General features: G+C 43.3%; 1 protein-coding gene across 2 annotated transcripts in view; it reads right to left on the bottom strand.

Annotated features, from left to right (window-relative positions):
• DNAH7 (dynein axonemal heavy chain 7) overlaps positions 1-26842 on the bottom strand; it is a 560306-nt gene that overhangs the window by 372914 nt on the left and 160550 nt on the right. For both annotated transcript variants that reach the window (XM_069733889.1, XM_069733890.1), the window contains 3 exons: positions 25947-26133; positions 9576-9769; positions 6827-7025 (listed from right to left, as the gene is read on the bottom strand). In XM_069733889.1, coding sequence (XP_069589990.1) covers positions 6827-7025; positions 9576-9769; positions 25947-26133 — 580 coding nt within the window. The remainder of the gene's footprint in view (positions 1-6826; positions 7026-9575; positions 9770-25946; positions 26134-26842) is intronic.

Raw genomic sequence — 26842 nt, 5'->3', positions numbered from 1 at the left:
AGCTCTAAGCCGCCCCAGAAATGGTGCATCTGTAAGATGAGCCAATTCTGGCACTTAGTCTTGCTCTTCCCACTTGCCCTGGAGCAGTGGCAAGTGGGGTGATAGTTGGGGGGTTGATGTCCCCTTTGTATTGGCATGTGACACCAAGCCCAGAGGTTAGTAATGGAGAGGCGTCAATCAGATGCCCCCATTACTAACCACATAGTCACATTGTAAGAAAACAAAGAAACCTAGAATAAAGTCCTTTAGTTGAAAGAATGACACAGATTCCTTTAATAAATCTTAATTAAACCATACTTAGGACCTCACCCATTACACCGACACCATTGTCTCCTGAAAGAGAATTAACATAAAAAACAACAATATCCCATCCCTCACCTCTCCATCGTTCTGTCACACGCTGTAATCCATGTCTAGGGGATTAACAGTTTTCATTCTGGACGGTGCCAAGATGCGACCGTCCAGTCTGAGAACCACTGGTGAATGAGCTGCTGTGAGCACAGCATCAGTGACTAGTGGTGACGTCACTGAGGCTGCGTTCCCAGCCAGGCTGAACTGTGGTGACCTCGATGAGATCCTCGCTAGTACCGCCGTGAGAGAGTTGCAGGGTGCATAGGCGAGTTCACCGCAGTTCAAATGCACCGCAGTGAAATTCTCCCGGTGAACTCACCTCTGCACCGTGCAACTTTTCCATGGTGCCAACGGGGATCTCACTGAGTTCACCACAGTTCAGCCCTGCAGGGAACACAACCTCAGTGACATCTGGGAATGAGATTCAGCGGGTAAGGATTATTATCGCTTTTCTTAGGGAGGGTACCCAATCTTGAGCTTTCTCGCTGTCCCCTACTGCCCCTGAATGGATGTCGGTAGATAGGTTCTTTGAGGCCCTAGGACTTATCTATGATGAACAGGACCGTGTCAGGTTGGCAGAGGACACTATTATGGGTCTGGTTCAGGTAAAGTGCTCAGCCGAGTGGTACAGCTCTGAGTTCCGTTGATGGTCCACTGAGGTGTCCTGGGATGACTCTGCGCTGAGATGTCAGTTCAGGAGTGGACTGTTGGATTACCTGAAGGACGCTCTGGCTCTCCATCCTCCTCCCAGCTCACTGGAGGAAGCTATGACTCAGGCTATCCGCATGGATCGGAGGCTGCGGGAGAGGTGTTGCACAGAGGTTCTGTTGCTCCCTGCTGTTCCTGTTGTTTTGCCTCCGTCTGAACCTATGGAGGTGGAGGCCGCCAACGTCGAGGAGAAGGAGAGCAGACGGCGACGTGTAGGAAAGCTGTGTTTTTACTGCGGAGTTCCCAGACATTGTAAAAAGGACTGCTCTTTCTGCCCACCGACTACCAAGTGGCTGACTCTGGGTGATTGTCGTGGAAGTCACCCAGACACTCAGGTACCCTTTTCTCCAGTTTCAAAAATTTTGTTGGAAGTGGAACTTTGTTTTGGGAGTGGCTCCGCGCCTACTTCTGCCTTCGTGGATTGCAGGTCATTCACAAACTTTATTGACCATGACTTGGTGTCCAAGTGTAAGTTAGGGACAGTTAGGCTGGTCAGCTCCAGCTGTGGCGGCGTTTTCTTCCTTGAAGAACTGTTTCATCACTGCCCCTGTATTGCTTCAACCTGATTTGTCTAAACCATTTATCGTAGAGTCATCCGAAAACAGAAAAGTGCAATACACAGACACAGTATAAAAATAATTTTAATTAATAGTAATAATAATATTTAAAAATAGTACAGTACATAATAAAGCTGATCAATATCAAAAAACAAAAAAATGGTATGATGGAACACCTCAACAATTGTCAAATGTAGATTATAGACCCTTAATTCCTATAATTCATTTATATGACTCAAAAAAAGTTCATTGAATACAAAAACTGAAAACAAAAAACAAGTGTAGAATAAAAATTCGTAAAAATTGAAAAATAGTGTATTATGGTACATATAACAAATAATGTGCAATGTATATTTATTGTATTGTAGTAAATATTGCAAATAATGCGCAATATATATATATGATAAAATTTATATGTGACATTAAATAAAAAGGAAATAAATATATAGCGCTAAATATACCCCAAAAATTTATAAAGAAAAATTATATAAAAGAAAAAGAAAAAATTATATAAATATTGCAAGATGTTGACCAAGAAAATATTTAACGTGTATAATAACTAAGGAGGGATAAAAACCGCTACATATATCTTATATATTACACTACCCAAAATACAAAAAAATATAATAAAAAATATAAATATATATATATATATATATATATGTGTACTGTGATACTATAAAGTGCTGAATAAATAACAAAGACAAAATATGTATTCAATAAAGCAATCCCTGCATATAAATGAGGTATACCACTAAAAAAGTGCACATATGCAAATGCTAATGACTAGTACTGAGTCTCTATATTGCACCAATACCACACTGGGCCATAGAACAAGTAATGCAGCACAAAATAGAGCAACCGTGAACTGCTAAGGTAAAGTGCAATAGTGGCTGACTGGGTCCGCTGCTATAAAGGCAGCATAGATATAATAAAAACAAGTTATTAACAGAGGCTCCACATACCTATAGGTGATCTATAGGGACAGATCACCTATAGGTATGTGGAGCCTCTGTTAATAACTTGTTTTTATTATATCTATGCTGCCTTTATAGCAGCGGACCCAGTCAGCCACTATTGCACTTTACCTTAGCAGTTCACGGTTGCTCTATTTTGTGCTGCATTACTTGTTCTATGGCCCAGTGTGGTATTGGTGCAATATAGAGACTAAGTACTAGTCATTAGCATTTGCATATGTGCACTTTTTTAGTGGTATACCTCATTTATATGCAGGGATTGCTTTATTGAATACATATTTTGTCTTTGTTATTTATTCAGCACTTTATAGTATCACAGTACACATATATATATATATATATTTTTATATTTTTTATTATATTTTTTTGTATTTTGGGTAGTGTAATATATAAGATATATGTAGCGGTTTTTATCCCTCCTTAGTTATTATACACGTTAAATATTTTCTTGGTCAACATCTTGCAATATTTATATAATTTTTTCTTTTTCTTTTATATAATTTTTCTTTATAAATTTTTGGGGTATATTTAGCGCTATATATTTATTTCCTTTTTATTTAATGTCACATATAAATTTTATCATATATATATATTGCGCATTATTTGCAATATTTACTACAATACAATAAATATACATTGCACATTATTTGTTATATGTACCATAATACACTATTTTTCAATTTTTACGAATTTTTATTCTACACTTGTTTTTTGTTTTCAGTTTTTGTATTCAATGAACTTTTTTTGAGTCATATAAATGAATTATAGGAATTAAGGGTCTATAATCTACATTTGACAATTGTTGAGGTGTTCCATCATACCATTTTTTTGTTTTTTGATATTGATCAGCTTTATTATGTACTGTACTATTTTTAAATATTATTATTACTATTAATAAAAATTATTTTTATACTGTGTCTGTGTATTGCACTTTTCTGTTTTCGGATGATTCAATTTTAGTGGTGCATGACATATATTTTACATACAAGTGGTTATTTATTGGATTAACCATTTATCGTAGAGGTGGATGCCTTAGAGGTGGGAGTGGGGGCTGTGTTGTCTCAGGGGCCCACCAGGTTGACTAACTTAAGACCCTGTGCCTTATTTTCGAGAAAATTTTCCTCAGCTGAGATGAATTTTAAATGTGGGTAACCGGGAACTATTGGCCATTAAATTGGCGTTTGAAAAAAGGAGGCATTTTTTGGAGGGGGCTGTCCATCATATCATTGTCATTACTGATCACAAGAACCTGTCTTACGTCGAGTCTGCGAAACGTTTAACTCTGAGACATGCAAGGTGGTCACTTTTTTTCCCCGATTTCAGTTTTCTATTACCTTCAGACCAGGGTCCAATAATGTGAAGGCTGATGCTTTGTTTCGTAGCCTAGATCCAATATCACCTCCTGAACCTCCTTCCTCCATTCTTCAGCGCGGAGTGGTGGTGGCTGCGGTCTCCTCATCATTGGAACGAGAGATTCATGAGGCCCAATCTCTTGCTCCTTCGTCCATACCTGATAATAAACTCTTTGTGCCTGTTCAGTATCGATTAAGGGTGCTTCGGGAGTTCCATGAGTGGGCATCCTAGAATCTTGGCCATGCGTAAACCATCACTAGGCTGTTTTGGTGGCCCTCATTGGCTTCTGACATCATTGGGTTTGTGTCCACCAGTGAAATTTGTGCCCGCCCAAAAAAACCCCGTAACCGGCCGCCCGGGGAATTGGTGCCACTGCCAATTCCAGATAGACCATTGACTCATCTATCCATGGATTTTATCACCAATCTCCCCACCCTAATGGCAAAACTGTGATCTGGGTAGTTGATGATAGGTTCAGTAAACAGGCGCATTTTGTGCCATTGGTGGGCCTCCCTAATGCTGAGACTATCAACACTATTAATTGAGCATGTGGTCCGATTGCATGGTGTGCCTGTCAGTGTGGTGTCTGATAGAGGGGTGCAATTTGTGGCAAAATTTTGGAGGGCTTTTTGTAAAAGGCTGGATATCAGTCTGACTTTTTCATTGACCTACCATCAGGAGACCAGCGATCAGACTGAAAGGACCAATAAGTCTTTGGAGCAGATATTACGGTGTCTTGCCACATCTAGACAGGATTATTGGTGATCTGCGGTACCCATGGCGGCATTTGCTCTCAATAATCATGTCAATCAGTCCACTGGTACTTCCCCATTCTTCTGCAACTATGGGTGAGTTTTCCTGGCTGGATTCGGGGTGTCCAGGGGCTGATTCGGCCTTTCTGCAATTGGGGAGGTCTGGAGGGAGGTTCAGAGAAACATTGGGAAGGCTCAAGGCAAATATAAATTTTTTGAAGATAAACAACGTTCTCTGGGGCTGGCTTACCAGGTGGGGGATAAGGTATGGTTATCCACCAAGTATATAAGATTGAGGATTCCCTCTGCTAAGTTTGGTCCCAAGTTTATTGGCCCTTAAGAAATTTTAGAGGTGGTTAATCCTGTGGCCTTTCGCCTGCGCATGCCTCTGTCATTGTGGATCCCCAATGTGTTCCATAAGGCGCTTTTGAAGCGCCTCTTGTTTCCCGTCTCTGATACCACGTTCCGCGACTGGCTTTGATTTTCTGGCTTGTACCCCGACTTCGTCTTACGTCTCATGTTTTGGATCCCGCGCTCTCATTTGGCTTTGACTTCTGGCTTGTCTCTGACTATGTACTTTGCTGTTACTTCTGGTACTTCTGCTCCTGACAGTTTCTTTCTCTGTTCGTCTGACCATTCTTTCGTTACCTGTGACACCTGTGCGGCTGGTCAGTGTAGCTGCTGTGAGTGTGCGGTCTCTCTTCCCTCGCCAGCACTCCCTGGTGGAGGTTGTGCTACACTAAACTGCAGCCGCATTACAACAAATAAGAACTCCACTTGCCACCGCTACAGGGCAAGTGGGAATGGCTGGGCAAAACGCCATAATTGATCTAATAGATTTGTCTTTTCTGGGTGGCTGTGGGCTGCTATTTTTAGGCTGGGGGGGTCAATATCCATGGTCCCTTACCAGCCTGAGAATACCAGCTCCCAGCTGTCTGCTTTAGCAAGGCTGGTTGTCAAAAATGGGGGGACCCCACGCCGTTTTTTTAAATGATTTATTTAAATAATTTAAAAAAACAGGTTGGGGACCTCTTTATTCTTGATAACCAGCCTTGCTAACGCTGAGGGTTGAAGTTTTACCTGGCTGGTTATCACAAATACGGGAGAACTCAAGCAGGTTTTTTTTTAAAATTATTTATTTACAGCGCAGGAGCAGCTGCGAATACTCCCATCAGCCGTTCCTGCTCTAACTCTTATTAGCGGCAGCAGGCATTGAATGATGGGAGCCGTAGTCCCATCAGATGACACCAGTGACTGGAGGTAAACTTTATAACTCCAATCATAGCTGAGCACTCACGCTGTCTTTTGACAGCGTGGGAACCACGGCTCTCTGACCTGCGGGGATGGTTTCACTGCCAATCAGAAGCAGTGTTTGCAGCGCTGTCATGCACATGACAGTGTGGCAAACACTTTATTGTCATGCCCCCCCTTTCAAGTGAATGTGGTTTGAGTCAGCTGCTCAGTGTTTCTGCTGGATAACAGGCCGTATGGACGCATCATTCAACCATTCTGCCTGTCATCTAGAGGTAGCAGAGCCGAGTGTGAGGTCACATCCTGCTGTCCTCGACTTTTCTGCAGCAAATATGCTGCAAATAAAGTCAACCTGTGCATTTGCAGCGTTTTTTCACCGTCCATTCAAGTAAATGGGTGAAAAACGCTGAAAGAAGTGACATGCTCTATGCAAAAAATGCTGCAAAGTACAAAATCCTGATGACAAAAAAAAAAACCAATGCATATGCATGAGGTTTCTGAAATCTCATAGGCTTTGCTGGTACTGTAAAAAGCAGCTGAAAATTAGCATAAAAAATTGCAGCAAAATCCCCTAATCTACATCAAATATTCCATCAATAAGCATGGGGGAAACACGTAGCTATATGAGATGTCTCTGTTCTAATTTTCCATACTATGGATTTTAACTGTATCAGTAGTTATGCTTTTTAACTTTTTTTTAACATTTTTTACTGTTTTGCTATTTTGCACAAATTAAAACATACTCCAGTCCGTGAAGCTTGCTTTTACTTTCCTCCACTGAATATTCATCGCATCCTGGCACAGACGCTATCCCTGCTCTGGACTTCATGGCGACTTATTGAGGATGAGCTGAACTTTTATGATAAGTAACACATACCTTATGAACAGACTGAATCATTGCAGACTCCAGCTCCACAAGCCACTTTTCAACTTGGCCTCTGGCTTTTGATGTGGAAATTGTGTTGACTAGTTGCACAACCTCCCCTTCACTACTGTTCATATGTGTGATATCTAAAACGTCTGTAAATTCTACTTTTGCTATTCCTTCAAAGCATTTCTTTAGATGGGGTTGTACTCTGGAACAATGTAAATACACAAAAATAAGTATAATAAGTCCAAAAATAATAACTTAGACATTGAAAAATAATGCTATTCACTGTCCTTATTAATTCTTGGCTACACCCAAATAACTGGATGCTTGATAGCACTTCGATAAAGACGTTCATTACAAACGTTTTATAGCCTAACTGACTAATGCTCTTTGTATATCACTAATATCATTGCTCACATCAGGTCAAGCTCCAGATCAAATGTAATGTTGAAAGTGTCATAGCTAGGTCAGTGTAGTAAAAGGTATTTTTCTTGTCTTTCAAGTCGGGCTAGGGGCATATATACAGAATTCTAGAATGCTGGATATGAGGCCTGAGAGGTGGAGGCATTATCTCATATCGGCCAAACCTGGTGACAGGTTCACTTTAAAGGAGTTGACTTTGACTACTTTATCATCACTTCATTAAACTATAAAGTGGCCAACCCCTTTAAGGCAAGTGCTAAATACAGCTGCTGTTTTTAAATTAAGTGGGAATCTACTGAAGCAATACCTTTTTTCTGGGGATAAATTAATAGATTTTTTTAAATCATTACATACGTAACAGAGTTTTACAATTATTGTCTGCAGTGTGTTGCATATTTACGTACAGAAATTTGGTAAAATATATATTTTTGTTAGAAATTGTATTCCGATTGTTTTATGTTCTGTCTACGTAGCCTGATTAGTTACATGATGGTGAGAGTTGGATTCGGAACTGGAGACAGAGTGGGAACTTGGGCTTAGCGACTCCAAAGTTGATACCACCTCTAAGGCCAGTCACACACGTCCAGATAATTCCGGTACCGGAAAAATCGGTACCGGAATTATCCGTGTGTCCGTGTGCTCCCGTGGTACATCAGTGTGGCACACGGGCGGGAATGCAGCGATTCCTTTTGCGCAGACAAAGACAACCCGAGAAAAAAATTGGACATGTGCAAGGTGCCATAGACTACATTGGTCCCAGTGAAATCTGATGTTTTATTGCTTTGTGCTAGGACCAAAAATATGCTCATCTGTATCTGCCCTTACTCTTGGATGTTTAGAAAATAGGCACAGCATTTAACATCCAGGAGCACTCAGGTCTTATTATTATCAGTGCAGTTGCAGACGAGCATTTCTAAGGCCTCTTTCACACGTCCAGATCATTTCGGTACCGGAGAAATCGGTACCAGAGTTATCCGTGTCTGTGTGTCCGTGTGCTCACGTAGCACATCAGTGTGGCACACGTGCGGCAGCCGTGTGCCGCCCGTGTGCCGACTGGGTACCACACAGAGCATGCAGGAGACAGCGCTAGAGATAAGCGCTGTACCCTGCATCTGGTGCTGAAGCGGCCATTCATATCTTCTCTCCAGCAGCGTTCGCTGGAAAGAAGATATGAAAAATCCTTTTTTTTTGTCCTCGTGTTTAAAATAAAGATCCCTGTCGCCGACCCCCCTCACACCCCCTGTGCGCCCCCTCACTGTTACTAAAATACTCACCCACCTCCCTCGCAGCGTCCTGTCCTCGCCGCACCTTCTCCTGTATGAGCGGTCACGTGGTGCCGCTTATTACAGTAATGAATATGCGGCTCCACCCCGATGGGAGGTGGAGCCGCATATTCATGACTGTAATCGGCGGCCCCATGTGACCGCTCATACAGGAGAAGGTGCGACGAGGACAGGACGCTGCGAGGGAGGCGGGTGAGTATTTTAGTAACAGCGGGGGGCGCACAGGGGGTGGGAGGGGGTGGCGACAGGGATCTTTATTTTAAACACGAGGACGAAAAAAAAAAGAAGGATTTTTCATATCTTCTTTCCAGCGAACGCTGCTGGAGAGAAGATATGAATGGCCGCTTCAGCACCACGTGGGGGGGACAGCGCTTTCAGTAGCGCTGTCTCCTGCATGGCACACGGACTGTACACGGACAGCGTCCGTGTGCGGTACATGTTTTACACGGACCCATTGACTTTAATGGGTCCGTATAATACGTGCGCTCCCACGAACACTGACATGTCTCCGTGTTTTGCACACGGACACATGGTCCGTGAAAACACGCTGACATGTGCAGTGACACATTGCTTTCAATGTGTCTATGTGAGTCAGTGTCTCTGGTACATGAGGAAACTGTCACCTCACGTACCGGAGCCACTGACGTGTGAAACCGGCTTAAGGTGAGAAGCAAACCCACTCCTGAAGCGCAGCCCACTCCACAAGCCAGAATCCACACTCCAAGTATATATGTAGTATGGATCCCGAATCAGTACAAGAGGAGGCAGGCAATTACACTGGGGGAAAGCAGGGTGAAGGCCACTTAGATGAAAATGAAGCCAAAGGACTCACAATTCTCAAAAAAATGATACGTTTAGTTACACTTTCTGTTCTCTTAATTCTCTTATGTGAGCTAACCTTCTGTAACAATTTATCAATGTGGTGCGTTAATTGTCAAGTTAAGCGTTGCTACATCTATACATAGTGAAGTTCAGTATCAGAATTCTACATAACAATGCCATGGAAATTGAAGTTGATCATTTCATAGGATGGGATCATTAAAATTTACCTGGTTGGATCCTTTGTTTCTGATAAAATTTCAAGAAGCTCATCATTAGACAAAAAGAAAAATCGAGGGAAAAATAGTCGTTTCTTTTCCAGGTAATCATTAAGCCCCTTCAATATAAGCTCCAAAAACTCATTTGACTTTTTGAATCTTTCAAGCATTTTCTCAATCATGACCACAGAAAGGACGTGCTTGTCCTGGAAAAGAGAACCATACACACATTGTTGTAGATTTTCCAGATGTTGGGATTTATTCACAGATTAAAAGTTTGTCACACATGAAGAATGATAATATTATAACAGCTCACAATTTCTGGGTGAAATTATTCACATTTTTAAATTAAAAAAAACAATTACATTATTAACCTCTTCCTGACATGCCCAATTTTAGGGTTTTTTCCTCCCGTTTTTCCAAAAAACATATCTTTGTATTTTAGTTAACATCAATAAAGGTATAAGGGCCTGTGTTTTGCGGGACTAGTTGATGTTTGGAATGATAACAGTCAATTGACCACATAAAGTATTGCAAGAAAAGGGGTAAAAAATCAAAGTGAGGTAAAAAGATGAAAAAAAAGTTGTTTTTTTTGTTTGTTCAATGTGTTGTGAAAGGTTAATACTATAGCAGCAATACCAGTTATATAGATGTTTTATTTTACTTTTTTTTTTCTTTTTTTGCTTGCTTTGTTTTTATGTGGTTTGTGACACCAGTATGCAAACATGCAAGGGATGATCACTCGATGCAAGAAAATAGTTTAGTCGGGGACCACCAGGCTAATGTTCTCAATATTTCTAAAATTCCTCTTACAGCTGAACAGGTTTATGTTCTTTCATATGGATTAAATTTTGTGCTAGAACACAGCTTCGATCTTTTGGAACTTTATCAGACACCAATAAATTTATCAGGAATTTAACTAAAAAACCATTTTTTTATGGAAGGCTCCTCTGATCTATCAGAGGTTGATGAGCAGCAATATAGCAATGAATATCGCTTGTATAAATTTCCTGAACAGCATGCACTTCTCAATCTACAGGAATTATAAACCAAGGAAGATTCCTTTGTTACTCAGCCTATTAATCAGGCATATGCTCTCAAAACAAGTAAGGTTTTCTACGGCTTTTGGGTTGTTACACATGATCAGTCCCTCTTTTCCTTTTAGAAAAGTTGAGAGGTACGACTAACAGAGGAATGGTGGATCGGCTGACTCAGGCTCCCACGGTCATTATTTATCTGTATTATCCAGTCTTTAAGCTACTGACAATTCATCACTGGCTGCTGCGCTCTGCACACTGAACACGTATTAAGCTCAGCTTTGTCAGTTCAACTGTTGCCTATGCAGAACGCAGCAGTCAAGCTGACTTTGTCGCTGGTTACTGCATGCTGCACATTGAAATTAAGTGTACAAATCATAGCAGCCAGAGACAAAGTCATCTTGTAAATTTTCATTCCCAAAACTAACACCTGCATCAAATTAGATCTGCTCGTTAGTCTGCATCTAAAAAGGAGTGATCACGCCTTGGAGAGCTGTTGCACCAAGTGGACTGACATGAATCATGGCTCCAACACGAGAGATGTCAATTGAAACAAAGGAGAGGATTATCAAACTCTTAAAAGAGGGTAAATCATCACCCAATATTGCAAAAGATGTTGGTTGTTCACAGTCAGCTGTGTCTAAAATCTGGACCAAATACAAACAACATGGGAAGGTTGTTAAAGGCAAACATTCTGGTAGACCAAGGAAGACATCAAAACGTCAAGAAAAACTTAAAGCAATATGTCTCCAAAACAGGAAATACACAACAAAACAAATGAGGAACGAATGGGTGGAAACTGGAATCAACATCTGTGACCGAACTGTAAGAAACTGCCTAAAGGAAATGAGATTTACACATAGAAAAGCTAAACGAAAGCCATCATTAACACCTAAACAGAAAAAAACAAGGTTACAATAGGCTAAGGAAAAGCAATCGTGGACTCTGGATGACTGGATCATATTCAGTGATGAATCGCCAATCTGCATTGGGCAAGATGATGATGCTGGAACTCTTGTTTGGTGCCGTTCCAATGAGATTTATAAAGATGACTGCCTGAAGAGAACATGCAAATTTCCAAAGTCATTGATGATATGGGGCTGCATATCAGGTAAAGGCACTGGGGAGATGGCTGTCATTACATCTTCAATAAATGCACAAGTTTATGTTGATATTTTGGACACTTTTCTTATCCCATCAATTGAAAGGATGTTTGGGGATGATAAAATCATTTTTCAAAATGATAATGCATCCTGCCATAGAGCAAAAACATTCCTTGAAAAAGACACATAAGGTCAATGTCATGGCCTGCAAATAGTCCAGATCTCAATCCAATTGAAAATCTTTGGTGGAAGTTGAAGAAAATGGTCCATGACAAGGCTCCAACCAGCAAAGCTGATCTGGCAACAGCAATCAGAGAAAGTTGGAGCCTGATTTATGAAGAGTACTGTTTGTCACTCATTAAGCCCATGCCTCAGAGACTGCAAGCTGTTATAAAAGCCAGAGGTGGTGCAACAAAATGCTAGTGATGCTTTGGAGTGTTTTTTGGTTTGTTTGTTTTTCATGATTCCATATTATTTTCCCTCATAATTGAGTGACTCCATAATTTTTACCATATGCTTGGTTAAAAAAAAGTAACTATTACTGACTACCACATTTTTTGCCAGGGGTTGTAGATTGGTGAGGGCACTGCTTGTCAGCCCTCCACGATCTGATATTGATGACCTACCCAATGTATAGGTGAACAATATGTGTGACCAGAAAACCCCTCTAAGGCTACTTTCACACATTAGGTTTTTGGCGCCTTGCCGATCCGGCGTAATTTGTGAAATCTGGATGGAACGGATCCGGTTTTCCGCCGGATCCGATACCCGGATCCGTTTCATACGGTTAGCATCCATTTCTTCCGGTTTTTCATCCGGTTTTTGACGGAGCCAGATTTTAAAAATGCCCCTGGAAGGCTCCAAAATGTGATTGGCCCCTGAAAACTATATATACAGTATTCCTACAACCCATCAGTGACAGGTTGTAGAGGAGCAAGTGTTTGGAGAGCAAGATGCATGTCGTTATTGCGAATATTCTGAAGATCAATGTGGATTTCACTGTGGAGGCAAATGGCTTGAAAACAATAGTTCTGGAGAAGGAGCGAGAGAGACAACGCATCATGCGTTTGCGCCGATGGAGTTTGAGGATCCACCCCATCACTGCAAAGAGAATGACACGTGGGGTGTTTTCTACACTGCACATGGAGCTACGAGGAGACCCAGAGAAATTTTTCTCATATGTGCAGATGAAAGTGGAGAACATCAATCTATTGGTGGATCGAATTGGACATCTAATCCGAAGGAGTGATACGTATTGACGATTCTCCATTTCACCGGCGGAGTGTCTGATGGTCACTCTTCGGTAAGCCATTTTTATTGTATGTACTCCTGTAAAGCAAACTTTAATGTTTTTGCTGGTGTTTTTTTTTAGAATACTTTTTAGTGATTTTTTTTATAGTATCTCCTACTGCCTTTATAACTGTAATGTTATTGCTGGGATCTTGTAGTAATTTTTGCTTTGCTTTTATACACAGATTCCTTGCAACTGGAGAATCCCTTTCGTCACTACATTTCCAGTTCAGACTGGGAATTTCCACCATGAATTGTCAAGCATACTTGCCATGCACTGTGGGACTCTTTGCACGGTGAATTTATACCACATCCCACAATGGAGAGTTGGTTGGATGTAGCCGAGAAATTCCAGCAAGGGTGTCAGTTTCCCAATTGCTTGGGCGCGGTGGACGGGAAACATATCCGTATCGTGAAACCGGGTGGTTCTGGCTTGGAATATTTCAACTATAAAAAATACTTCTTCATTGTGCTGACAGCCATCGCCGATGCGGAGTACAAATTTATAGCGGTGGATATGGCCACTCAAATGATTCCCAAGTTTCCTAACTGTCTGCAATGGGGTGCCAGTTGTATGGGAACACCTTTCAATTCCCCCCCCCCCCCTCCTACCCAGACCACTGCCTCAAACCTCTTGGCCACCAATGCCTTTTGTTTGTGTTGGGGATGAAGCCTTCCAACTATCGGAACACCTACTGAAACCCTACTCCAGCAGTTGATTAACGAAAACTAAAAGAATTTTTAACTACCGCCTCACACGCGCAAGGAGAATGGTGGAGTGCGCTTTGGGGATTTTGACTGCCAAATGGAGAGTTCTATTTACAGCTATAAACTTGAAGACTGACACTGTCGACGAGGTGGTGAAAGCGTGTGTTCTCCTGCACAATTATGTGATATGCAAGGAACAGATTTCCATTGAAGACCACTCAGAAGAAACCACCTTGCCGGATTATCACAACATTACATGTAGAAGTTCTATGGCAGTTTCCTGAATGAGGGACCAATTCGCAGAATAATTTATTTCACCTGAAGGAAGAATAGACTGGCAGGATGAGAGAGTTTGAACAATTTGTCTTGGACCTTGTAACCATATTTTTCCATATAGTACCCAAGTTGTGTACCTGTTTGTGTTTCCACCTAAGTATTTAACCTTTAATTACCAAATTTGTGTACCTGTTTTGGTTGTACCCAAAGTATTTTACCTTCTTTTACCCAAGTTGTGTACCTGTTTTGGTTGTACCCAAAGTATTTTACCTTCTTTTACCCAGGTTGTGTACCTGTTTGGGTTGTACCCAAAGTATTTTACCTTCTTTTACCCAAGTTGTGTATCTGTTTTGGTTGTACCCAAAGTATTTTACCTTCTTTTACCCAAGTTGTGTACCTGTTTTGGTTGTACCCAAAGTATTTTACCTTCTTTTACCCAGGTTGTGTACCTGTTTGGGTTGTACCCAAAGTATTTTACCTTCTTTTACCCAAGTTGTGTATCTGTTTGGGTTGTACCCAAAGTATTTTACCTTCTTTTACCCAAGTTGTGTACCTGTTTTGGTTGTACCCAAAGTATTTTACCTTCTTTTACCCAGGTTGTGTACCTGTTTGGGTTGTACCCAAAGTATTTTACCTTCTTTTACCCAAGTTGTGTATCTGTTTGGGTTGTACCCAAAGTATTTTACCTTCTTTTACCCAAGTTGTGTACCTGTTTGGGTTGTACCCAAAGTATTTTACCTTCTTTTACCCAAGTTGTGTACCTGTTTGGGTTGTACCCAAAGTATTTTACTTTCCCCAAGTTGTGTACCTGTTTGGGGTGTACCCAAAGTATTTTTACCTCTAACCAATAAACCTTGTTTTACCCAACGTATTTAACTATACCTTATAAATAAAATACAAATTTGGTTTTAACAAAACAGTTTTATTAAACATTTATTTGCAAAACAAAAATAAACTTTTATAAGTTTGAATAACTCAGGGTGGAGATATTGCTGGAGGGGCTGTCAGATTGGGACACTTCAACAGTGGGAGTGTGGGGAGAGGAATGTGTTGGTGGTGGTGGTGAAGGATCAGTAGGTAGCGGTGAAGGGGTGGAAAAAGAAATTGAACGGGTGGACAGGAAACTGGGAGTTGGATTAGGAATTTGGTATGATGGAGGGGTGTAGCTGATGGATTGGGAGGCAGAAGAGGTGATGGGTAGAGAAGAGGGTTGGGATAGTGACATGATGGGTGAAGGAGACTGGTGGTAGTGGGCAGGGAGAGGAGGCGCGGAAGATGTTGTTGGGAACTGGTATGGGGCAGCATGTCCGTACTGGTCAGGATTGTGAGATGGGGCATGGGCGGGATGCTTGTACTGGTCCAGATGGTGGGACGGGGCACGGGCAGGATGCTGGTACAGGTCAGGATGATGGTAGTAGCTGGAGTGAGGGACAGTGGCTGGAGAGGGGGCAGGTGCAGGAGGGGGGGGCAGGTGTGGCGGCTTGGGAGGTTCGAGCGCAAGAGCAAACTGGCATGATTTCATTACTTGCATCTGCTGATCAGTAGATAGCTTATCCATGCACTCGAGTACCGACCGGAAAAAAGTGTGGATCGGTGACTGACTTGCCTCTGAATGCATCCATTGCAGAAGTTATGCAACTCGAGAATGCTTTTACTTATGAAATTGAAACCTGCGGCCATTTGCTCTGACAAAAGTTTCAGACAGCTCTGAAAGGATGCATTCAGGTGCAAGAACTCGGGCATATAGCTCTGTACCTGACCCCTCTGCCGCTGCCACCCCAAGGCCACAGGTGTACTAGAGGTGGCAGCAGCAGAGGGGTGGGGTACAGGAAAAGATATATCCTCACCAGCAGATTCATGCAATGGAGCCAGCCAGGATGCTCCACCGCTGGTGGATGGTAACAAGGGATCAGATGTGTGGGAAGGCTGGGTAGGTGCAGAGGGGCCGGGACTGTTGAAGTGTCCCTCGGTGGCGGACTCCTGAGGGATCACCCCAGACGAGTTCAACTCTGCTGCAGGCTCCCGAGTGCTCCCGACGGTGCTGTGGAACAAAGAGAAAAAAAAATGAATATACTGATATCGAATGGCCCTGGCTGAAATAGCAAAACAGGGTTAGACATGTAAAACATTGGTTATTAAATGTGGTGGGTAATATTTACCTTCGGCTCACCATCGTTGACCTGAGGAACGACAGGGCTTGGGCATATTTGTATCTGCTCCTGCGTCCTCCAGAACCACTCGGGGCCCGCATCTCTTTGTTGAACTCCTTCTTGAAGGGATCCCTGATCGACCGCCACCGCTTGACAATCCTCTCACCTGTAAAAAAAGGACAACAAATTGGTTAGGATACAATACTTTGAATCCATCAACATAACTGAACTGTGTATACTTATGTGCTTGATTCTGGGCCCGAACATCGAGGTCCTCCCAGTTGTCTATGAGCTGTTGGCAAACTTGCTCCCCAAGTCGACGGGTCACTATGACATCAGCATGGCGGCGGTCACCCATGTTCCACAGCGGCTCCCTGTCTCTGATCACATCGATGAGGAGGTCAATATTTAGCCCGACCTCCTCACCATCCGAATCAGGAGCACGCTGTGAAGACTGTTAAAAAATGAAAAAAAAAAATTAGATTCAAAACAACATAAAGAAAAAAAATAAATTAAAAAAATGGTGCTTACATGATGACGGCTGCCCACACTCTCACGCCGACGACCCTGGAAGCCACTCGGAGGACCTCTGGATCAAGAACCAGAATCCGAACACTATAAGAAAAATGATAATTACTTATGGGTAATTTGATTTTCCAGATCCATGACAGCACCGGTACATGAGAGATGGTCCCGCCCCCAGGAACAGGAAACCTGCAGAGGAGATAAAAGATGGGGGCGGCACCTTTCTCCTCAGTTTGTTTACAGAGAATGCAAGGTAACCGCTTTGTCAGTTTTAGGCATATATACATTATATTAATCTCTGAAGACTATTTATTTATTGTTATATTAAGTGGTTATTACCCCATCTTATGTATGTAACTGTTTTTGGTTTCTTTTTGTGAATCACACAACCATCACCAATATAGGGCGGGAATTAGAGCGGTGCTGTCATGGATCTGGAAAATCAAATTACCCGTAAGTAATTATCATTTTTTCCCTTCCCCATGATAGCACCGGTATATGAGAGGTAGAAATAGAAAGAACTCTTAGGGTGGGATAACAGCAGATAACACTTTTCTCCCGAAGGCGAGATTTGATAGCCCCAGATTTAATCTATAATGGCGGAAGAAAGTAGAGGGTGAAGACCATACTGCTGCATTACAAATTTGCTCTATAGATGCATTTGCTCTCTCTGCCCAAAATGTGGAAATAGCCCTAGTGGAGTGGGCCGTAACACCAGGTGCAGGGACTTGCCCCGGAGAGGAATAGGAAAGTGATATAGCCATACGGAGCCACCATGCAATGGTTGATTTTGTGGCCTTTTTTACCCTGTTTGGCCCCTGGAAGGAGACAAAAAGGGCTGAAGACTGTCGCCATGGATTTGTCACTTTTATATATTGAAGTAGGCAACGTCTGACGTCCAAGCAATGGAAGGTTTCTACTCCCTGGGATTTCGGGTTAGCACAAAATGAGGGCAAAACTATCTCCTGGTCCCTGTGGAATTTTGAGATGGCCGGGTCAGATTTTATAATTACCCTGTCCTCCAGAAATGTAGTGTAAGGAGGGTCTATAGATATAGCCTGGAGTTCCCAGTGCGTTTGGCTGAGGTAAGGGCAATCAGGAGAACAGTTTTTAAAGTTAGCACTTTTACCGATATGGAGGAAAGAGGCTCAAAGGGAGAGGTGGTTAAAGCATTCAAAACTAAATTTAGATCCCAGAGAGCAACCTTTGGACGAGGTTTGAATGCTCTGGCTGTAAAGGAGGCCCGAATGAACCTACACACCCAGGGGTGATCAGCCAATTTTTGGTCAAACAGGGCGCTAAGCGCCGAGACTTGCACTTTTAGGGTGCTGGTAGATAATCCTCTCTCCAGACCCTTTTGGAGAAATTCTAGGATTTCTGATATAGGGACTCTTTGAACGGTATCTGTTATACATCGACCTGAAAATTCTAAAAATGTTCCCTATACTTTTTGATATTTATCAGTTGTGATCTTCTTTCTACTGGACAGCAGAGTAGTAACTTACGGGTCCGAGAATCCCTTCGCTAGCAGAGGTCCCCTCTCAAGTTCCAAGCAGTGAGGTGTAGACTGGGTACTTGAGGATGTGTTACTGGACCCTGGTGTAGAAGGTTTGGAACATTTGGAAGGATCCACGGGTCCGAGATGGACATACGTCTGAGCCAAGTGAAGCAAGCTCTCTTTGGCCAGAAGGGTGCGATTAAGATTATGCGTGCTTTCTCTTCTCAGATCTTTTTCAGGACTGTAGGAATTAATGGAATTGGGGGAAACGCGTAGGCTAGTTGGAATTTCCATTGGTGTAGCAATGCATCTACTCCTTCCGGGTTCTCTTTCGGGTTCAGAGAGTAGAATCTTTTTACCTTTCGATTCTGTTTTGTGGAAAAAAGATCCACTTGAGGAAGCCCCCAGATGGCACAGATTTCTCCAAAAAATTTTTGATTTAGAGACCACTCGCCCTGGTGCAGCACGTGATGACTCAGAAAGTCTGCGACAAGGTTGTCCGACCCCTTTAAGTGTGTACTTGTAAGAGATAAGAGATGGAGGTTTACTGAATAGGAAACCTCTCTCCCTTCTTTCGCCCCAGGTTTTTCCTCGCGTGGCCCTTATCCGTTGGACGGCCTCGGCCTGCTTTACCTGATCCCCAAAAGGACCGACGATTGTCATAGCAACGGCGTTTAAAGAAGGGGGTGGAGGGAAATGTTTTTCTTATCCGCCGCCTTTTCTAAAATTTCATCTAATGCCTTCCCGAATAAATATTGCCCTTCACAGGGTACAGCACAGAGCTTCACTTTTGACTGAAAGTCAGCATTCCAGTTTTTTAACCATAACGCTCTTCTGCCCGAATTAGAGAGGGCACTTGCCCGGGCAGCAAACCGTACTGAATCAATGGCAGCGTCTGCCATGAACCCCGCTGCATTTTGTAATGAAGGGATGACTTCTAGAAGTCTGTCTCTTGAACACTTGTCCTTTATTTGGTCACTTAGTTCATCTAGCCATCTAACCATGGCACGGGCAGTGCAAGAAGCTGCTACCCTGGGTTTGAACACCCAAGTCGAAGCTTCCCAGGCTGATTTTAGAAAGGCATCTGCCTTTTTATCTAGAGGATCTTTTAGGGCACCCATATCCTCGAAAGGAAGCGCTATGCCCCTGGAGGTACTTGCAATAGCTGCGTCCAACTTAGGTGCCTTTTCCCACTTTTCACAAATTTCCTCATCAAAGGGATATTTACGTTTTAGGGCCTGGGGAACTGAAATCTTCTTATTCGTTTTTTTCCATTCGTTTTTGATAAGATTTAATATATTATCGTGAAACGGAAAAACTTTCCGTTTCCTCCCTTCCAAATTGCTGAACATGGAGTCCTGAATCGTTTGTTTTTCTTTTGGTGTTTCAACCCCCAAGGTGGATCTGACCAGTTTTAGCATCTTCCCTACATCTTCTGATAACACATATGGGCGACCACACTCTTCATCTGAAGAGTCTACGTCCGAGTCCTCCTCGGGTGGAAGCTCTCCCGGTTCACCCTCAGATTCTATATCAGAAGTTTGGGCAGGAGTAGAAGGCGGATTTACGGAGCTCTGCAACCCATGATGTCTTAATTGCTCCTTTATTGTGCATTGCACTTCGCCCCTAACAATAGCCTTTATATCCTGGAGAAATGATGATGACTCTTCAGTCACAGTTTTCTCTATACATGAGCGGCATATTCACTTTTCATATGTCTTGGGAAGGCTTTTATCACAGAGTGCACACACTTTATTCTTTTGCTTAGAGGTAACTTTCTTTCCCTGCATACATATACAGAAAACACAGTGTTACTGATATGACCTGCCTTGAAGGCACTCACCCACCGGACCCTCAATACCACGACAGGCTGTGGGTTTTCTGCTGGGATCGCTGATTCCACAGGATCTGCCATCTTGTAGGAGGCTTTTGCTAGTGTCTGCTTGCCGCCTTGCAGCTTAAATATGGGTGGGCAGGAAGCGGTGTGTGCGTCCCTAAACTTCCTCCCACCCCGGGGAGTGTCAGCACACTGCTCCCCCAGCGTGTAGCATCACTTCCGGTTTACAAAGTTCTCCCATTCACTTGGTGCCAGCATCGTGATGGGCACACCCCCTTTCCTTTTCTCCCCTGGCCCAGCCTCCGGCCAGGAACGGACACCGGGGAGTCTGCAGTGAGGAAGGACGCACATGCAGCTTTATCCAGGTCTGTAGGCAACGCGCGCATGCTGCCGCCGCTGCTCCCACCTAGGACCTCGGTCAGTGACCGGCCTGGGAGAGGGAGATCCCCCCCCTATGCAGCACCGCAGGTTCCCCACAGAAACAGGAAACCAAACTGAGGAGAGAGGTGCCGCCCCCATCTTTTATCTCCTCTGCAGGTTTCCTGTTCCTGGGGGCGGGACCATCTCTCATGTACCGGTGCTGTCATGGGGAAGGGAAAAAAATAAAGAAAAATTATGTACTTGTAGGTAGCCTTTTTATGTGTTGTGTGCATTGTGATATCTAGAATTATCATTTTGCATATGTTGTGTGATGTCTGTAATGATCTGTTTGTATGTGTTGTGTGCAGTGTTTTTTCTGTAAGAATCTTTTGCTTTTATGTGTTGGGTGTAGTGTGAGGTTGTGGTTCCGTGATGCATGCAAGAAACATACCAATTGCGATCCCACTCCAGGTCTCTCTCCACCCCTTCGGTCTTCTTCTGGAAGCACCTCTTCTGCTGCAGCAGCAGCAACAGCTTCCTACAAAAATGAAAAATTGATAAATACATTAATATATACACACACATAGAGAGATAGCGATAGCAAGAGAGAGGGAAAAAAAAATTAAATAAAAACAAAAAATATATTTACCTCAGTGAGCTGCCGACGCAGGGGAGGGCTCCCAGAAGAAGACATGGCCGATGGCTGGCTGGCAGGCTCGGCTCTCTGGCAGGCAGGCAGGCTCTTTGCTGGCAGGGTGTTGGCTCTCTGCTGACAGGCTAGGCTCTCTGCTCTCTGCCAGGCAGGCAGGCTCTTTTGCTGGCAGGGTGTTGGCTCTCTGCTGGCAGGCTAGGCTCTCTGGCTGGCAGGTAGGCTCTTTGCTGACAGGGCGTTGGCTCTCTGCTGGCAGGCTAGGCTCTCTGCTCTCTCGGAGGCAGGCAGGCTCTTTGCTGGCTAGGCTCTGTGCTCTCTGGCTGGCTGGCAGGCTCTTTGCTGGCAGGGTGTTGGCAGGGTCTTGGATCTCTGGCTGGCAGTATGGCTGGAAATGAGTGAGGGCCTCAATGGCATTGTTTTATATATGTGTCCTGGGGGCAGGCCAATAGGTTCTGAGCATGCTCAGATTTAAAAAATGGATCTGGCCGCCGGATCTGCCTTTTTCCGGATCCGGTGCATTCCGGCATCCATAGACATGTATTGTAGCGAGGAGCCAGAAGAGCCGGATCCGGCCCTTCCGGCTTTTTTGCCGCAGACAAAAACGTTACTGTAGACGTTTTTCCCAGACGCCGGAATCAAAATTTTCGCCGGATCCGGAAAAAAAACAGAAGGAACGCTGGGACATGCGGCGCAATCCGGCCCTAATACAAGTCAATGGGGAAAAAACGGTTCCGGTTTTTATTTTCGCTGGTTCCGGTTTTTCTAAAAAATAGCCGTAATGAGCCGAAATGAAAAAACCTGATGTGTGAAAGTAGCCTAAGTAATATGGTGATTTTACATCATTAACTCTTGCTATCGGTCTGCATAGTTATTCACTAAGGTGCCCGCTGGGGGTTTCATCTATATACATAATCGTCTAAGGGGTACGTCCATCTGTTTGTCTGTCTGTTTGTCTGTCTGTCATGGAAATCCCGCATCGCTGATCAGCGACGGGCACAGTCCGGCCGCAAATTCTCCCTTTCCGACTCTCCGTCAGTGCCCCCTCCATACTCCCCTCCAGTCAGCGCTCACAAAGGGTTAATGGCTGCGCTACACGGCGTTATGCCACGGTGTAACGCAGTCCGTTAACGCTGCTATTAACCCTGTGTGACCAGCATCAATAGTAAAAAGATCTAATGTTAAAAATAATAAAAAAAATAAAAAATCATTATATACTCACCTTCCAGCGCCTTTCCCGCTCCTCGCGACGCTCCGGGCCATGCATTGCAGTCTCACGAGATGATGACGTAGCGGTCTCGCGAGACCGCTATGTCATCATCTCGTGAGACCGCAATGCATTCCTGGAACCGCAGCGTCGCGAGGAGCATCGCTAAATGCCTCACCTGGATCAGGGGGCCGACGGAAGGTGAGTATATAACTATTTTTTATTTTAATTATTTTTTTTTAACAGGGATATGGTGCCCACATTGCTATATACTACGTGGGCTGTGTTATATACTACGTGGGCTGTGTTATATACTGCATGGGCTGTGTTATATACTACGTGTCTGTGCTATATACTATGTGGGCTGTGCTATATACTACATCACTGTGCTATATACTACGTGGGCTGTGTTATATACTGCGTGAGCTGTGTTATATACTGTGTCTCTATGCTATATACTACGTAGGCTGTGCTATATACTACGTGGGCTGTGTTATATACTGCGTGATCTGTGTTATATACTGCGTCTCTGTGCTATATACTACGTGGGCTGTGCAATATGTTTACATGGCTGGGGCAATATACTACGTGGCTGTGTTATTTACTGTGTGAGCTGTGCTATATACTACATGAGCTGTGCTATATACTATGTGAGCTGTGCTATAAACTATGTAGCTGTGCAATATATTACGTGGCTGGGTAACATACTACGTGGCTGTGTTATATACTACGTGAGCTGTGCTATATACTACGTAGCTGTGCAATATATTATGTGGCTGGGCAATATACTACGTGGCTGTGTTATATGCTACATGGCTGTGCTATATGCTATGTGGGCTGTGCTATATGCTACATGGGCTGTGTTATATACTATGTGGCCTGTGCTATATACTACATGGCCTGTGCTATATGCTACGTGGCTGTGCTATATGCTACATGGGTTGTGTTATATGCTACGTGGGTTGTGTTATATGCTACGTGGGCTGTGTTATATGCTACTTGGCTGTGGTATATTTCTCTGCTGTATCTGTGCATCATGAATCATGGTATGTGTTAAAGAGGGGGCCCACTGAGACTCTTTCGCCCGGGGCCCTCAAAAACTGAGAGCCAGCTCTGGCTTCACTGATTGTTTGCGGCCGGCCGGGTGTGACCAATCAGCGACAGGCACAGTCCGGCCGCAAATTGGCGCGGAATTTGAACCATGCTTTGCTAATTGGTCACGCCTGGCAAGCCAAATCCTGTGTATAAATTGCATTATTCTGAAAACTTCATAAATAAACTACATACATATTCTAGAATACCCGATGCGTTAGAATCGGGCCACCATCTAGTGTCACTATAATTAAGTTACATTACTACAGCTCTGAACACATGGCTGGGGGACCACTAAATGGTGTTTTGGCCCCCTTGGCTAAACACACAGCTATGCGTTTGTCTACATAGAATGAGAAACTGCATATTAAAAATTACCAGCATTAAATTCAATACTAAAATATTCTTTCTTTGTAGAAACAGTTTTATCGCTTTACAAGCTTTACGCTGGTTTACTCCAAGAAATGTTGTCTATAAAAACTGTTTTATGCTGTCACCTTTAAAGTCCTATGTCATTACCCAAGAAAGGTTTTCTTTTCCTATATTTTAGCAAACAGGAAATACACATTTTTAAGTAGCAATTATTCATAATTACCCTGACAGGTTAGACGCTTGAAGATCACATTTGCATTACCTTTTATCCCAAAATGCTACGAGCTACCCACATTATCATGAAAATAGAAGATGGAGCAAGTTTATTTCTGCTGATCAGTGGGGAGGGAATGGCTGTTTTGATGCAAAGAATCTTTTTTTCTTTAATAAATTCATGTTTCAGCTGCATCAGAGCGCCATCGTGTGGAGATTACATGAAATTACATAAGCAAGTACTAGGTACAGAACATGAGTGAAAATATCAATCCACAGATGAGTTTTTATTACAAATGAAAAAAAAGCATTACATGTACAATTAGGTGAATTATTCAGACACAATTACATAATGTAATATTATGACCTCTCAATAGCTGAGAAAAGGATTGTCTTCTTCACTACAGTGTCGATATACATTTCCTTGCCTGTTCCTTTATCACAGTTCCCATCAGCTTATATATTCCTTGTGCTATAGTTCTCAGCATATGAAGGCTCCTTAGGCAAATAACGTCAGCTTCTTGAGATCCATCTCATCCCCTTACAGGAGCTTTTATCCTATGCCATTCAATATCCATAGACATTAATAAGGAGTGGGCCCCATCCACTGCAGGGAAAATAGCTTCCACCTTTCTGGAAAGACTTTCTACAAGGTTGTGTAGTGTAAAATGGTGTCATTTATTCCCAAAAGCATGTGTGAGGTCAATCACTGATGTCGGTGGAGCGAGCCGGGCTCACAAAGCTGCTCCATGGCTATAATGTCAAGGCTGTGTGTGGGATAGTCATGTTCTTTCCATCAAACTATTTCTTCCTAAACCTTGGGTGGGCACCAGGACAAAGCCATTAAGCAACACAAAAGAGCCTGCCCCCAAACTGTCCCCACAAAGCTACACGCATGTCATTGCCCAAAATGTGTCGGCCTGGTGAAGAAGAAAAGGGAACCAGTCTGTGGGATAAAAGTGTACTGACAGAGCGCGGCCACCGCCCTGAGAGCCCCGCTGCCGGGAGGAAATGAACTTTATTCCCCCAGGCAGCCTCGATTTTCAGTCCGTGGGGTGGTGCTGCCATGGATTCATTCCCCACTCTGTATATAGAGAGCGGCGGCAGTAACTGCACCCCCGGCCATGACTGACTGACAGCCAGCTCTATTGCTGAGCCCTAATGCTGAGCTAGCTGTCTGTCAGTGCCAGGGGCGCCATTCCAGACTACACTCCCTACGCACAGAACGGTACCTGAAACCAGTATGACTGGATCAGGAAGCCTATCGGGAGGAATAAAATTCATTTTCTCCTGGCAGCATGATATTAACCCCATATGTGCAGGTTAACAGGGCTATTTTATATGACAGATTCCCTTTCAAATTTGCCTGCACTGTAATTAAGAGCAATCTTTGAAAAAGAACCCCATAAAATTATCGCCCCTCCACCAAACTTTATACTAGGCACTGTGCAAGCAGACAGGTAATGTTCTCCTACAATTCACCAAACCCAGACTGGTCCATAAGACTGGCCAATACAGAAACGTGGTTACGCTGACCCCGAGTTCAATGGCGGCTGCTTTACACCACTCCTTCTGACACTTGGCATTGTGCTTGGTGAAGTAAGGCTTTCATGCAGCTGCTTGGCCATGGATATCTATGCCATTATGTTAATTGCAGAGGAGGTTAGGGACTATGTCGTTAGTGAGTCAGTAAAGCATTAGCCTCAGATCTGTAACTTACGTGGTCTCCACTTCGTGGCTGAGTTACTGTAGCTCAAACTCACTTATTCAGTAACATCACTCACAGCTGATCATGGAATGTTTAGGAGGGATTTAATTGCATGGACTTGTTAAAATGATGTTACTATTACAGGACCATTCTCAAATTGAGAGAACTCGTTAGAATGAGCCATTCTTCTCAGACAAGGTAGTTAGTGGCAGACTGCATGGCGAGGGGCTGCATGGTATACGCTTGTGGCAATGGGACTGAATGAAACACCTGAATTCAATGATTTAGAGGTGCCCCAATACTTCTGTCCATGTGGGGTATGTGGCTCTAATAGGAAATGATGACTCCAGCCACTTACCATCAAGACAAGTTTCATGAGGTCTCTCCATGTCTTATCTACAGATGAGAACCGCCGTCCCTCTTCTGGCATCTGGGCCATTATATCTGGGGAGCTGAATATGGGCTCCAGGTACAACCAGGTAGCCTGCACTTTTAGCCACTCATCTAGGATCTCTTGTAACAGCAATAACTTTCCTTCCCAATCTCTGTAAAGGAAACACAAGTCTTTAGCTGCAAGTTTAATTGTATGAAGGAAGATTTACATTGTGGGTACGGAAAGTATTCAGAGCCCTTTAAAATTGTCACTATTTGTTTCATTGCAGCCATTTGGTAATTTCAAAAAAGTTCATTTTTTTCTCATTAATGTACACTCTGCACCCCATCTTGACTGAAAAAAAAACAGAAATGTAGAAATTTTTGCAAATTTATTAAAAAAGAAAGACTGAAATATCACATGGTCATAAGTATTCAGACCCTTTGCTCAGACACTCATATTTAAGTCACATGCTGTCCATTTCCTTGTGATCCTCCTTGAGATGGTTCTACTCCTTCATTGGAGTCCAGCTGTGTTTCATTAAACTGATTGGACTTGATTTGGAAAGGCACACACCTGTCTATATAAGACCTCACAGCTCACAGTGCATGTCAGACCAAATGAGAGTCATGAGGTCAAAGGAACTGGCCAAGGAGCTCAGAGACAGAATTGTGGCAAGACACAGATCTGGCCAAGGTTGCAACGGAATTCCTGCAGTACTCAAGGATCCTAAGAGCACAGTAGCCTCCATAATCCTTAAATGGAAGAAGTTTGGGACTACAAGAAGTCTTCCTAGACCTGGTCATCCAGCCAATCTGAGCATTTGTGGGAGAAGAGCCTTGGTGAGAGAGGTAAAGAAGAACCCCAAGATCACTGTGGCT

Source organism: Ranitomeya imitator, chromosome 7 (assembly GCF_032444005.1).
Source record: "Ranitomeya imitator isolate aRanImi1 chromosome 7, aRanImi1.pri, whole genome shotgun sequence".
Classification (NCBI taxonomy): Eukaryota; Metazoa; Chordata; class Amphibia; order Anura; family Dendrobatidae; genus Ranitomeya; species Ranitomeya imitator.
Note: the sequence above shows the minus strand (reverse complement) of the source record. Positions and strands in the feature narration are given on the sequence as shown.